Here is a 15,817-nt window from a genome sequence, read left to right as displayed (position 1 = left end):
TAAAGTTACCATTACCCAGAGACAACTATAATAAAGGAAAGGGAAAAAAAAATGCTTTTGCTTGTATTCAGTAAATGGCATTTTATAGCGTCCTGTAATTTTTTTATTATCAAAATTGAATGCACATATTGCACTAGTCTGTTGTGAAGACCGTGATCTCTTCTGCCACCATCTGTTGAGGCAGCAGCATCAGACGAGGAGCCAAAACATTAAAAAACTAATCAACTGGAAATGATGGTGCAAAGGATTTTTCATAAAATCAAGAAAATTATGGACCATTTTAACAACCCTGAATATAATTTTCATTAAATCTAAAAACAGTTTTCTAATTTTAAAATAACAAACATTGTTTTTTATACTATGAAAACCTCACTTGTGAACACACAATTCATCATATTTCATTCACATTACAAAGTTTGCAATAACACTGTGATTCTGTTCCACCTTTCTCTGCTCTAAAACAGGGATAACTTTTATAAAGCTGCAGTAATGTTCAAGCAGCATCTAAAACATTTTTCAGCTTCATCGTTGATTTATAAGGAGCTTACAGCTACAAATAGGAATCACTCAGACCTTGCCCTGTTGCGGATCCACATTGGAAAGTTTGCAGAAATTTCAAGCTGGTATTAGATCTTTTGAGATACGTCTTTGATAACTTGGCCAGTAACATGTTTTGTTTGCAGTTTGTGTGGAAAGATAAAAACTTTGCAAAACCAATACACAGATTGGTAGGCAACTTGTTATTCAGTGGTTGCCCAAGTAAACTTCGACATGTGGTGGAGAAGGCTGCCAAGTTTATACAACCATATTTACAACACTTAGCAGGGCACTTCCTGACAGAATGTTGGCTTGCTAGAAAGAGTTGTACTGGGACTCAATGCTGAACTAGCAACACATGGCTGAATTATCCAGTTGCTTATGCACCTTACATGAAAGTTTAGATATCATTGACAAACACAATACAATCATGATGGGTGATTATTTGGGAATGCATCTCCAAGTGTGAAATTATGACACAATTTATATGGCCAACTAAAATTATAACCCATCAGTATTTGACTTATTTTGAATTATCATGTTTTTCCAGGCACAAATTAGTAATCATTACTAAAGCTGGACACGGTACGTGATTGCCCTGGCATGTTCTCATTTTTACAAAATCAAAAACCAAATAAATCAAACTCTTGTTTACATAAAGTCTTGTGTCCAAGATAATCCATTACTAAGGAACTCAAGGTTTTAAAAACTGACAATCTCAACCATTACTCATGTTTTCTCAGTAACTGTAACTCATTTTTATCAGTAATCATTACTCATGGGAAACAAACAGTATTTGGTACCCTAGGCTAAGGCCACCCCAAATATAAAGTTCAAAGAAGTCAATTTTGCATAATATACCCCTTTAAACACCAGATCCTCCTAATTTTTAAAGTTACCATTAAGGACTTTTTCACACAATGCAGATTAATTAAAGGTCCTACTGGTGAAATCAAAGTCCAATTAATACCTACACACAAGAAGGTACTTAAATGGTATAATTAAAAGATAATGATGATTCAGAGGTCCACGAAGTACGTGTTTGCTGAAATCCTTTTGCCTGAAAGATAACATTGAAAACTGAGACAGGTGAGTGCTAGACTCCTTGTGCTCCTATCTCAGCTTGTCAGTGTGACTGCCTTCCTATAGATATGCCACAGTTCCAGCAGAATCAACCCAGTTTGATCATTTGAAGAAGTGTCTTCATTTTTCATTCACAAGCTGTGCTGACGCTTCACCTTGACAAAGAACTGACAAAAACACTGCTGCATCTGTCACGCTGTGCAAACACAAACACAGTGTTGTTGCAGTATTAGGCAGTTGCTCCACCATCCATTTAAAGATGAACATATTAATTGGTCATTTATGTGTTTTGGCATAAGGTGCATGTTGTCTACATGGCAAACTGGCGTAGAAGTTTGGTCACTTTACAGCAACCACATAAGAAACAGCCGGAGAGAGCCGAGGTCATTAAGCTTCCCAGACACCTTTGCACATTTAATTCCTTTTAAATTAGTTTAGGTGTTAAATGAACCTGTGTTGGAGCTAAATTAAATTCCAAAGCTATCATTAAAAAGGTTTCTATTAAGGAGCCCCGGGTTGGGAAATTGGCTCCAAGAGTATTGTGGCCCGATAAAGGCAAGAATATTTCTAATTTCCAACCCCCTGCACTCACTTTGACCCCATGGGGTTCAGCAACACAACAAAATACCCCATTAATTCCATCTGAAAGCTGGCTGCTTATAGAAAAACTCCACAATCTGTAACCTCTGATGATTTGTGTGAAAGAACATTACCACTTACAAAACGCTGCACTGCTTTCCAGTTCTACTTCAGCTTGGCACCAGGAACCTGAATTATTAACAAAATGATGCATGCTACTCCAAAATTAATTACTAGGCTGAATGTTATCCAAAGCTTCACTAATGTTACCAATAATCCATTATTAACTGTAAATACAACTGCCAGCAATGAGATTCCAGAATGTAATGATTTGTTTGCCTTGTGAGCATATCAAAGGATAACACACTAACTATCTGCTGCATTTACAATGAGGTACCACACAGAACATGAAAACAAAACCCCCCACTTTAAATGTGTTCATCTGAAAAATGGAAAACATAGACTCAGTTGCTAAAGGTGTTTGGTTCTGTTGTGTTTTAATCACTTTGTTTACCTTCATGAATGATGAGCTAAGAATAAAACAAAGTACAACAATTTTAGATTATTTGTTCCTGAAAGAAGCTTCTAAAACAAAACAAACTGAAAAACAGCTAAAAGTAATAATGTTTTTTTTTTTATCCTGATAATTAAAACAAGGAAACAAACATATTCTTATTGAACGTAATAAAATTAATACCGTTTTTTTCCATTAGAAACATACTATTAATAGAATGTTAATCCACTGTAGTCCCTCTACTCCTAAAATATACATTTTGAAGTCGTTGTGCAGTTAGAGCTCACAAAATCATGGCTGGCTCTACAAAATCAACAGTAAGCTATAATGTTTAATACTGTTTAAGACTTTTATTTAAAAACAAATTTAGTAAGAATAAGCAACATCTCATGCAAGTGTCTTCAGGAGAGACAGACCAGGAACTTGCAGCTCTAAACAAGGTAATACTGCAGTTATTAAACAGATAATAATTGCTCCAGTCACAACATGTGCCATGCCAACATCTGTGTTTAGACTTGATCTTGCAACTTTTTCCAGTGCAATATTGTGTGTCACAATCGTTCAAGTAAACATCCCATAAAATGCAACATGACCTTTCAGGCTTAGGATACTTTAAATGTGATATGCACCTGATTCAGGGCCACATTTGTGTTGTTTAAAAAGTCTGACATCTGCTTGCTATTGACAAGCAAGACAGGACCACTTTTACCTGCTTATGAAAGTAAACTGTGTGATGGCGAGTCTAACCATCGCTGCACCGTGCACAGAACTTCTGTGAACCTGAAGCCCAACTCGTCTGACTTCTCTCCCCTGCCTCCGGCCCCTGGGCCCAGTCCACTTTGTGTAATAGAGATGTTGAGGAGAGAACGCAGAGGGGAGAGAGCTAAAAGTCTCTCTGAAGAAAGAAGCAGATTATATATAGCCACTGATTAAGGCAGAGATGGGAACATGACCTACATGCATAACAACATTTTCTCTCACTTACTGCTACAGAACAAGCCTCCGTCCAGGACCAGGACTCCACAACTGGGAGAATAACTCTAATTATAACACCGGAGTCGAATTTCAATGCACACCTCATTAATATTTCTCTCATTATTGGGTTAATAATGTTTTTAGAGGTGCGAGCGAGTTGGGAGAGGCTGAAGACTGCCACTGAACCTTTGTTTTTAGTGCACCTGTAACACAGGTAAAAATGACCACTGTCATCTTTTGTGTCTGGATCATGCATCAGATTATAGCAGAAACTGCTAACTCCCTTTCACACATAAAGCCAGCTTTCTAAAAATAGCTTCTCCACTGGAAGACTCACAGGGGACGAGGGGGAGAATGGGGAGAACAAGACAGTAAGAGAGAGTGAGAGAGGTTTTTCTCCTTCCTCATCATCAGATCCTGTCCTCATCATGCCAGCGACCGGGTATCCGGCTGGCTCTGACAGCGCCGGCGTCGGCAGGCAGCCTGGGAGAGCGGACCTCGCTGAGATTGAATCCAGGTCTTTTTATCAACCACCTGAGGTTGATTTAACACCCTTTTTCCTGGACAGTGAAAGAGGCTGATTACAGAGTCAGACATTCCTTCTCCCCCCCTCAGTTCCCTCAGCTGCTGCCCATTACCGGAGCTGCTGCTGCGCTGCGCCGCTTAGGCTCATACAGACACCGAGAAGAGACACAGAGGCAGGTCAAGAAGTCCAGACATGATCAGGGGAAATCATTATGTGTGAGCGTAAATGTAACTTTAGATGTTGAATCATTTTTTACTATTACTGTTGCACAACAGACTGACAATTTATTAGATTAAATGAGGCACATCAAGGGTAAGCCTTCTCATTTATACGTGCTCTAATAAAGATAACAGGCCCAGATGTCACTTAAGTGATTTCCATAGCTGTTTTCATCCAGCTGAAAAGCGGATGTTAAATTAAAAAAGTGATTTTGTGTTGAGTTTTAACGGCTTTGTCATGCAGTCTGCATTTACATGTATATATATGTATATATGTATATATATATTTGCTACAGCAGAGTTTTTGTTCCCATGCTGCCTAAAGACAAACACTTTTTCTTACTGTTTGCTTGGTAGTGTGACAAGAAGCGACAAGTATGTTGAGGTGAGTTCCTTGATTTTTAAGGCAAGTTTTATTTTAAAGTTAAAAAAAATACTTTTCTTCTACAACGTAAACTTTTTTCACTGTAGGCTTAAACCAACGAGGAACCACTTTTTAAGTATCAGGTTCTCCATTAGATATTTTCTCATTCAATCCTGTAATATCTCCATGAACAACACCAGCCTTTTCTTCCTGAAGTCCCAGATTTGCATGTACAACAGTTGTGAATCGCCTTTGTTCCAGAATAATTTCTCTATGCATGTGTAATTTCCCAGCCCACTATCAAAAGTCAGTTCAGAAATTAATTATTTATATATCAGAAATATCTTTCCATTCATGTGGGGATTCTAGCTGGGCTATTCCAAAACATTAAAATTCCTTCCAGTCCAAAGAAACATTCTGTCAAACTCAAAATATGACTTTAAAGGATGGTGGTAAGAAAACAAGAAACAAGGACAAAATCAAGCATTGGTGAAAAATGGAAGAACACAAGCAAGAGAGGGAGAAAGAAAAAAGTCATGGACACAAGGAACTGGACCTGTAATGAAGGAGTGAAGGGATGTAGGACACAAAAAGGGAAAGAAAGAAAGGCAAACTCAGGACAATCAGAAGAGATGTAGAACATAAGGATGAGAGAGAGAGAGAGAAAGAAAGAAGGAAAGCAAAAAGGAAGCAGCATCTATACAATGACTTTCTTTTCTTTTCAGACATACCATACCGAGCAGAAGTCCTCAACCCTGTCCTTCATTTTTTACATGCTTCCCTGCTGCTGCACACCTGACTTAAATGAATAGGTGATTTAAAGGCAGCAACAGAAAGCAGGCGAAGGAGGTAACACAAATATTTGAATCAGTTGTGCCGGAGATTCAGAAACATCTAAAACACGCAGGACACTGGGCCCCGAGGACCAGGCTTAGGGACCACAGATATAGAGAATTTACATGTGCCAGATTTGATTAAATCTAGACAGCATCCACATCGCTGTAACCACAACTTGTGTTTGTATGACCTTCAATCACCCGTGTTATTGGTGTACAGGTGCGTGGGTGTGTAGATGCGTGTGTGGGTGGGTGTTTGAGGGTACGTGTAGAAGTAGGTGTGGGTGTTTGTGAGCAAGTTTGTCACTTGGAGGCAACACGGTTGTTAGAGAGGTTAGAACAATAAAAAGCCTGTACCGCTCAGCAGCCAGGAGCAGCAAAGGGCAGCCGGACATGACTCTGGAAGGCAGCAGCCGCCCCAGGAAGACAAACACACCCCCACCTACCGCTCCACAGACCAAACGGACCGGTGCCCACACATATCCCCAAAATTACTTTCTTCCTCATTACTTTTACAGAACTGTAATACACTGAAATCAAATTCCAAACTAGTCCATATTTTTCAGAGCATGTAGAGAACGTAAAAATCCACAAACTTCTGGATAGCTAATTGAAATTTGTCTCAGAAAGTGTCACAAATTTGTGTGTAAATGCACACACTGAGGAACCAGATTTTTCCTTTAATTTTTTTATTTTTACTGTCAAGAAAAAAGTAAGTTTGTGCATGACAATCCAGGGCACTGTCTCTGCTTGTTCTAAAGATTTTGTTTGAGGCTCATGCAGTTAGTTTCAACAATTAGAAATGTATCCCTCTACAAAGTTGTTTTTGCTGGGATACTATTGTTCTAAAACAATTTAATTTAATGTGGAGTTCCCATTTGTTTGATAAGTTCTCACACTTTTTTGATGTTTGTCTGTTTTATATCTTTCAATTTCAAATCATTGCAAAATCAACCAGATGCGGCAACAATTATGCTCCCCCATGAAAAAACTATGTTCATACTTACAAGTAATTCCTGGCAAAGGTCATTTGAAATACTTGCATTTTAGGGATTTTGATTTCCTTAAATACAAAAGAAAGTAACATCATAAAACTAATTAAAAGCAGTCAAAATTCCAAGTTAATGATTGAGCTAACTATTAGTAGACATTGATTTGTATTATAAACTGAAGATGTGACAAATTTACGAAGACCAGTATATATTGGAATACAAAGAAATAATAACTTCAACTTGAGATTTCTATTTTTTTCACTCGGAGAAAAGACATTATGAGATAAATGGGATAAAACGCCTCAATCATCATATAAAAAAAAAATCCTTCATGGCTTTTATGTGCATTGACAGATGGACTTTTCATGACCTCATCACCTGAGCATGTGTTTCAACAGCAAGTGAAAGGATTGACGGGGAAATCCCATTCAAGACCATTGAGCCTTTTCAGAGGTAACATACTTGTTAACTTGCTTTTGCAATTACATGCACACTAAAAACCTTTACTGAACATTATACAGCCTGAAAGGGATCAAGCAGCACATATCTTTCTAGGTTAAAAGCAATTTAAATGGTTTTAATTTAGTCAAATGTAGGTAGTTTAATGGATCATAAGTTACACAGAATAAGCTTCTTTCTAGGGAGGAAGAAAAATGAGCTGCTACAGCACAAAATTCTGACCTCTGTAAATTTTAAAATGGTACCTTATTTCTTATCAGGTACCATATTGGAATACAAAGAATTCCAATATGGAATTCTGACATTAAAGGCCAACAGTTTTTGTGCTTGCCAGGTAAAAATTTCCAGACAGGCAATTTTGACGTTTTAATTTGTAGAATAAAAGCTTCCCAAAGGAGAATTTATCCTTGCTGTTATTGCCTTGTGGATCTTACTACATGTTAAAAAGGCAAGTGACAATCTATGTCAGGTGTGGCCATGTTCTAAGATTGTTTTAAGATTGTCATGCAAAGCAAGACAGGATGTAAAACAGAAAGATCAGCAAGGTTGACTCTGCTGTTCATTTTTATAGACACTTATAGTGCTGAATGCAACCAAGAAAATGGAATGTATTCCAAACTTCTACATACACTTTCAAAAGATTCAAAGTAAAACTTACAAGTTCAGACTATGTCATTACAACTGTACATGGCTGATGTTATGTTTTTAGTCTTTGTTTGTTTCCACTCACTGAAATCCACTACAGGACAATAGAGAAGAACCTCAGTAGGTGTTGTGGTATGTCTGAAACACCAACATACATTAGCAATCTTATATGATGTCTGACCAGTGCTTGACCATAACTCATTTAGTCATAAGGTGAATCTGACTAACATGCAATAACAAGCGGATGAGGATAAGTATTTATCTCCTTTAATGCCATGTTCCATTAACCCCAAAACCTCAAAATTGTTTTGAGGGAATAATCTCAAAACCATTTTAACTGTTTTCTAGATGGAAGTAGCAAATAGGATTAGCTAATTATTGTGCTTAGCGACCACACTGATAGGTTTTGACAATCATCCACAGTGCAAACCAATAACAAGCAGCAAAATGTGCCAACCAACAGATGTTTATTTCTGTAAGTGTGGCAGATTCCATAAGAAGTGACAAAGATGCAAATATACGACGCACAGACTCCAACTGCAATCTCTTTTAATTCATATCAGATTTTGAGGTCAGAGTTGGAGCCAATACCCCCAGGCTTTGAGAAACAGGAAAAAGAAAGAAATTTTGTAAACATCTTAAAAATGAAGTAGAGATCATACTCTGAAACCACGGGGGCAGAATGACTGAGCGAGAGAGCATGAACCAAGTTTACCAAAGCAACTGCCAGACTCTGTCAAAGTGTGCTGGGAAAGAGATCATAGCACTGCATGAAGTGGAGAAGATTTCAACGTGTGAAGTCTCTGTTCAATTTTAAAACCGGATCACACTCTGGAAGAAGATGGAAGGAGACACTCTGCTGTTATAGATAAAACATTCGGAGATCCGTTTCTCACCGCTGACCCTGAGCAGCTATCTACAGCAGAACATGGCATCTGTCTTCCTTTTAAATACATTTTGTCTGGATCATTACATAAAGGTTCATAATTGTTTACAATGAATTATAACTTTATTTTTTCAAAGTAATCGTGTATTAGATTTTGATGATAAACTGTGTTAAACTACATAACCAGCACAACAGCTGCATCACATTTAAACACGTGTGAGTTTAAAGTATTTGTGATAGCTGTGTCCTTGGTTGGTGATGAGGATCGCATTGTCCAAGCTGTAGACTCCCAGTGCTGCTGCCTTTTGTGTGTCTCACATAATGGCTCTGTGCTCAAAACACAATGTTCAGGTTTAAAATTTACATAATGCTTTCACCTTGGCATTTCTGTCTTTTTGTATCTATGATACAAAAGATAATACTTGCAGTACACCACACACACACACACACACACACACACACACACGCACACAAATACAGTCACACACGTCAGGGTCAGGCAACCTGTTCAGCTCAAACACATTACACAAACTAATAAGAGCTATTTTGGTCACACGTCCAGCTTTTCAACTGGTTTTTCTTTGCTTTTTGTTTTCGATTTGTACAAAAAGAACAAAATTGACACACTGAGCACATGTAAAGAAGTGAAAGCCGTTTTCCACAAGTCGAAAATAATTGATGTAATGCTAGAAGAGAGTTTCTGGTCTGCCAGTGATACATGTCATCCTAACAGGAAGAATATACTTGGCTCAGAAAAAAAAAAAACACACACTCTGACCATCGGATCATTTTGTATGTTGTTATGGGTCAAATAAAATGGAGTGTGGCAGCCCACACATTGTCCTGTCCACAAGTCTCAGGGCAGCTCATTTTTTATAATGAACACCTAAGAAAGCCATCTCTCTCCTTTTCTCTAAAAAAAACATTTTAACAATACTTTAAGCCTCCATGCAGCAGCAAACAACCATTCTCAATGTACTGTTGGTGTTATAATGATCTTGACAGAGTATGCAGTTTCACTCTCCTATTTTATCCTCATAAGTGTTTTTTTGCTCCAACAAGGTACCCCAGCCGACCTTGATTATTTGTACATGTGAGTCAGAGCAAGCGAAGCTCTTCGTTTTCTTCTCTTAATAAAATACACTCTGCAATTTGACAAGACTCCCACAAAAAGAGGAATAAGATCGATATTTTTCTGAGTTAAAGAAAATCTCATAAATTTTTAAGAGGCTCCTCTTAAGTTTTTGGCTTTTTTTTTCTTATATTCATTCTCTGTTTGTTTTCATCTAAGTGTCTGCTGCCAAAGTGCAACATGCAGCTTTATCCCCCAGCAAGAAATGTAAATTACACCCCAGTTATTAAGTTCTACAATTTTAAAAGCTACTGAGCACTCTCATAAACATTAAATTAAACCTTGTAGAATCAAATGGCAAGAAATGCTTTAGTTAGAATTGGAAGCCATTTGTTTCATGTTCTTAAAAGCCATTTGTCACAATGTGACCTTTGGTTAAATTGAAAAGTATCTGGGGAGTGAGAAATTTGATTTCCAAGAAGAGTGATGTTGAACTGATACATTTTTTAAAACTGATCTTGTCCACTAACAAACTGGTTATCTACGATCATGGCTGCTGAAGGGGGGCCAAAAGGGACAGAGTAGGCAAAGAGGGACATAATTTGGCCCCTCAAACATAAAATCGTTCTACATTTATCTTAAATAAATGTAGAAATATATATATATTTTTTTCATAATTTCCAGATCAAACTAGAAATTTTAAAATAAATTACAATTATTCTTGTTTCGGTCATCAAACAGATTGTACATTAAGAAGAGCTTGTTAACTTGAATGCACAATGTGCATGCACAGATACAAACAAGATTTAACATCTAATTAACTAAATTAAGCATAACTGGCCACAAACGTGACTGCAATATGCAAACTAAGTGCTTCCAAATTGATGCTCTTACTTGTAGAACAAGTAGTAACAGGTATTAATGGAATCAAATACACCAGTAATGGCTGGTGGGATGTTTGTGAAGAAGTAGCACTTGTACAGAGTTGATGCATCCAAAGCATTAAAATATTCTGTCCCACAGTCATGGGGGACATGTTATCATTGGCTTTATATAATGCCTATCATAATATGTTTGGATTTCAATTAGAAAGTAAGTGAGCAAGTTTTATTTATTCATCACCTGATGCAACTGATGATTATGCTAATGACAAGACACTTAACCCACAACTTATTTTTTGTTTAATAGTTTGCATTTTTGTGTTTTGAATGGGTGCATATGTAAAGGCATGAACTTTGGGATGCTTAGATTGGACAGAAAGACTTTTGTGTTTGCGATTGTAAATCTCAAGACTTTTTTCATGATTCAGTAAATAAAAACAATGATTTCTTGCACTCATTTAAGCCATTTGGGACTCTGAAATGAGTTGCAAGAGCGTCAAGGCATTTTTATCTCTGTTTACATTTTCCACAATGCTAGAGTGTACAATTGATTCTTTAGGAAATTATAATTTCTGTTCAAACCCTTTCCTTCTTCTGAGCCCAACGACAGAAACCCTTTAAATGAACTATAAATTCACCTTGCCATTGATGTCATAGATTCTGAGTGAGCATGAGGGAGCGATTAGGAGCAGTGAGAAATCATTTTAAAGGTGACCGAGGATTTCTCAAGGGACACCACCTTCAGACATACAGAGGAGAACTCTCACTTTGTATTACAGTGGAGCAGCTTACGCAGAAACCAGCTTTGCACAAAATGCAGCAGCGAAAGATAATATTTCACCACAAAATATAAAATCTTTCGCTTCATCTTGCTTCCAGATCAAACAACTGAAGCCAAAGAAAATCTTGAGATCTCATCTGATAAATCTTAACACCAGCTTTAGTAGGCTCTTTTTATTATAAGCATGTTTAGAGAGTATTCAACTACTGCCTGATTAAATAAAACAAACACCAAACAACTGCAGACAACACACACTGGAACTCATAAATAAGCTGTGAAGTACTATAGTACAGAGGCAGGCTGCCTCAGCACTCATTTAAAAGTCAAACTGGTTTTCATTAATAATTCAGTCAGTTGAAAAACTCAAAACAAACTCATCTAGTGAGTTTATTTAACTCATAAATAGTAATTTGATTTGTAAATACTGTGCGTATCTGTGTTCTACTTACCCTAATGTGGTCATGGTGACAATGGTGTACCAGAACGAAGCTGGGATGCTGGTAAACTTGCTGGAGCTGGAGCCCTTCTCTGCATAAAACATGACCGTAGCGAAGATGATGATGGCCATGGTGAGCGAGAAGAGGAGAAAGCCCAGCTCCGAGGCACAGCTCTTCAACGTATAGCCCAGGATTCGAAGCCCCTGGGAGTGGCGGGAAAACTTGAAGATGCGAAACACTCGGAAAACCCGCAGAGTCACAAAGGCGCCACTCACGTCCTCGTTGTTGGTCATCACAAGGCCAATGTAATATGGCAAGATGGCCACCACGTCGATAATGCTCATCACAGAGCGCATGAAGCGGTAACGGCTGGGCGCGGCAAACAGGCGCAGCAGGTACTCCACCGTGAATATCATGACGCATGCAGTGTCTATGCAGAAGAACGCGACGGTGTAACGTTCACCGCATGGCATGTCTTTTTGGTTGGTGGTAGTACCACAGGGGACAGTCTCCACCACATTGGTGATGACTGAGATGGCAATGAAGAAGCCGGTGACATAGTAGAAGACCAGAGCCAAGGTGGAGGTGTGGGGATTCTCAAAGGCGCGCCACATAGTCTCTCTGAAGTTCAAGTTGGGCTGCTTCAGATCTTTGTTTTCCTCCTGGTCGTCCTGCAGCCGCTCCAAGTTCTCCCTCTTCCTGTCCTTGTACTCTTCATAGCAACAGTCACCGATGATCTCAGGTATGATTCCGAAGAAGATCAACTCCTCGTCGTAGGCCGAGATGCACTCATGACGGGGGTAGTGGAGCTTTCCTGTTCGGTAGAAGTTAAGGATGCTCCTGAAGGCATCAGGGTCTCGATCAAAAAAGTACTCCTTTGTTTCCTCATTGTAGAAGAAGTCCTTCTCTGAGCTGCCCAGCAGAGTGTCGGGGTATCGATCCAACGTTGTTCTCCATGTTTGAAAGCGCCGTCCGCTGACATTAAGGATTATCAGCTCATCTTGTTTTCTGCTGTTGTCTCTCGGAGCAATGGGCATGGGACAGTTGGCCACAGGCATCCAGCCAATGGCCGCAGCCCTGGCAAAAGGAAGCCATGCAGCTACTCCGGTTGCCATTACGAAGCAGAAGGTTGGACAAAGGCTTCGTTTAGATGTGACTGCTCTCAAAAAGAACTGGCATCTAAAGAACATTTGTACAGAAGAAAAGAAACAAAAAAGGTAAAAATCAGCAGCTGCACAACTGAGAAAATGATGATTGCAGGTCAAAGCTTGCTGCTGCAAAGCTTGTATACTGAGCTTAAAATCAGTTCACTCTATAAAATGTCTGACCACTCAGCACACTTTTGTTCAAATCTAAAAGAAAAAGTTAGGACTATACCCACCATGACATCTACAATTCTAATTCTTTGAAAAATTTATAAAATCTAATTTTGTAAGCATTTTAAACCATGATGACTAATTACCTACCACTGGTCATTTGATATTGTGTAGGTTTGTGATGACATAGGATTAGTTCAGAAATATTAAGATGTTTCTGGTCAGTGACCATGACAGAACCAGCTGGTTTTCAAAAGCTTGAGTTTTATCAAAACAGGTGAAATTTCACATTCACAGCTGCAAAAACATCAGTAACTCAGTGTGCTTCACCTATCTAGAATCTTTTTATCATATGAAACTCATACGCCATAAGAGTTTTACTGTTTGCATAACTTATATTAAAAAAGTTTTTTTTTTTGTTTTGTTTTTTTTGTTTTTTTACTTCTCAATTGCATCATTAATTTATGCGCATGTGTCACATTACAAGGCTCTACGATGTTGGTTTTTTTTATTTTTTATTTTATTTATTTAGTTATTTATTTATTTTTCAGAAATGGGATTAATACGGTTAATTCAGTTTCTATAATCTTTTTGTCTGGCACATGGCTGGGTCCCGGGTCTGTGACAAAAGCAGCTAAACGGCAAGAGTCGAAGATAAGGCGTCCCAATCATGGTCTTGTTTTACTTCTAGTAGCTTCGGCTTCCAAGACAAGGAACTACAAATATAGTTCTCTCAATCAGCTCAGCAAAATTTAAACTAATAAATATCAACCTGTTCGCCCCGAGCTGCACCATTACTATTTAGCAGCGCAGAATAGGGAACTGAATCAAACCTGTTGAATAGGAACAAGGGAACCTGCTGAAGATTTAAACAAGCAGCAACGTGGTTATTGGGTGCTTACGTTTTTAATTCGGCACAGATATATATTAGACTAAAATGCATTTTAGATCAGTCATATCAGTTTCTGCATTTTTCCTTTGACTAACAAAGCATTTTCATCCAAGACGCAAACAAATAACTTCTCCAACTATTTCAGAATTTGCTCGTCTGAAATATTGAATATTTTAAAATTTAGATTTTCAAAAAATAAACGTACTCACCAAAAAGGAGATGAACTCCCTTCAAAGTCGAAACATGGAGAGTTTTAATGAACACCGAGTCCGCAGGTGTCAGAGAGAGAGAGAGAGAGAGAGAGAGAGAGAAAGCAGGAGCCCGCCTCCATCCAACGAGCAGCGCGTCTCCTCCAGGATGGATGGATCGATAAACTCCCGTGGACACGTTTCCGAAGCGGAGCAATCAGTGCTTGGATCGCTCAAAGAAGAAACGGTCTGGTCCGAGATAATGCGAGTGTTACCTGGCGGACTCTACATGGTGGCTCCTTTGTTCTGCCGTCAGTGTTTGGAAAGTGAAATGTGATGGAGAGGAGCGGCGCGCCTCCTTCTCTCCTGCTCGGAGCACAATGCGCGCCTCGCTCACTGAGGCAGCTCCGTGTCAGTCCTGCTTCTCCTCCTCTCTGCCTCATTTTACTCATCTCAGACAGACCAAGCTGTCACTCAAAGCTGCTCCAACACTGTACTGTTGCTTTTCGGATATGTTATAGCCTATTAGAAATAATACGCCACATTCATTCAGAGTTAAATATCCAGTGTTTCAGGGTGCTGATGATGAGCCTATGTTAAGCTGAATACTCAATAAGTAGCCAATATATACTGTATATATATTTTATTTACCAATATTCAGGGAACTTTAATTTTTATTTAAATAATTGGTGGTTTATCTTGTCATGTGGACTGAAAATACAATTTATGCATTTTTCTTCATTCTTCCTTTTTTCTGACTGTATAAATTTAAAAAAATTAAACAAACATGTTTGAGGGGGAAATACAAGTGATTAATGTTGAAGCTCTATGCAAGTATCTTGCCTTTCCCAAGCTTAAGATCTGCAATTTTTTTTCCCTGTACATCTACAAACACTGAAATACTTTAAAATGCTATGGATTCATTTATTTCCCTTTGCTTTGATGTTGTTTATCTTAAAAGGCAGAGAGGTTCTTGAGAGGTCTGTGAGATAATGATAGTTAACACTAGAAATCCTCTGCTGCATCTGATCTGTGAGACTCACTTCAGGCAACACTTTGTAACCAGGAGTAAACAGAACCCTTGGTACAGATCTCTATTTTATTCAGCTAGTATATATAATACATATGTATATATAAAAAATATATTTGTTTATTATTATTTGAGCATGTGTTTTTCAGACTAAGTGGGATTCACCTGTGAAGGTGGCAGAGAACGACAAAGAGAATTTGTGGGATTTCCAAATTCAACTGGACAAGATGGTAATGGCCAACCAGCCGAACATTGTAAGCATTGATAAGCATCAGAAGACAGCTGTTGTGATCAATGTGGCCAATCCAAAAGATGGAAACATTAGGAGAAAGGAACATGCGAACCTGTAAAAATACCGCAGGGTCAGATAGAACCTAGACAGAACCTGGCAGGTAGAAGCCACTGCAGTCCCAGAAAAGTGTCAAGAGCTATCTTATATTAGTTTTTTCATCTGTTGAAGAAAGAAAATCAAGTTATCATGTTGAACATTTCCCATAATTCTTGGGGATTATCCAGATGTGTTCTGCAGAATCCAGGGCAGCTCTTTGCATACTTAGATCTCTACCATAGATATTTATTTTGCCCAGTGTCATTGTTATTGTGGAA

At 38.3% G+C, this 15,817-nt stretch overlaps 1 protein-coding gene across 2 annotated transcripts in view; it reads right to left on the bottom strand.

Moving 5' to 3' along the window:
- LOC103135478 (potassium voltage-gated channel subfamily D member 3-like) overlaps positions 1 to 14,808 on the bottom strand; it is an 88,794-nt gene extending 73,986 nt beyond the window's left edge. Inside the window, exons 1-2 of one of the 2 annotated variants that reach the window (XM_016669828.1) lie at positions 14,203 to 14,808; positions 11,798 to 12,964 (exon numbers count right to left, since the gene is read on the bottom strand). In XM_016669828.1, the coding sequence (XP_016525314.1) occupies positions 11,798 to 12,900 (1,103 nt within the window). In that variant the 5' untranslated portion in view covers positions 12,901 to 12,964; positions 14,203 to 14,808. The remainder of the gene's footprint in view (positions 1 to 11,797; positions 12,965 to 14,202) is intronic. The other variant, XM_007548228.2, reaches the window with a different exon arrangement.
- Positions 14,809 to 15,817: the final 1,009 nt, after the last annotated feature.

This window comes from Poecilia formosa, unplaced genomic scaffold (assembly GCF_000485575.1).
Source record: "Poecilia formosa unplaced genomic scaffold, Poecilia_formosa-5.1.2 Scaffold2, whole genome shotgun sequence".
NCBI classification, from domain to species: Eukaryota; Metazoa; Chordata; class Actinopteri; order Cyprinodontiformes; family Poeciliidae; genus Poecilia; species Poecilia formosa.
Note: the sequence above shows the minus strand (reverse complement) of the source record. Positions and strands in the feature narration are given on the sequence as shown.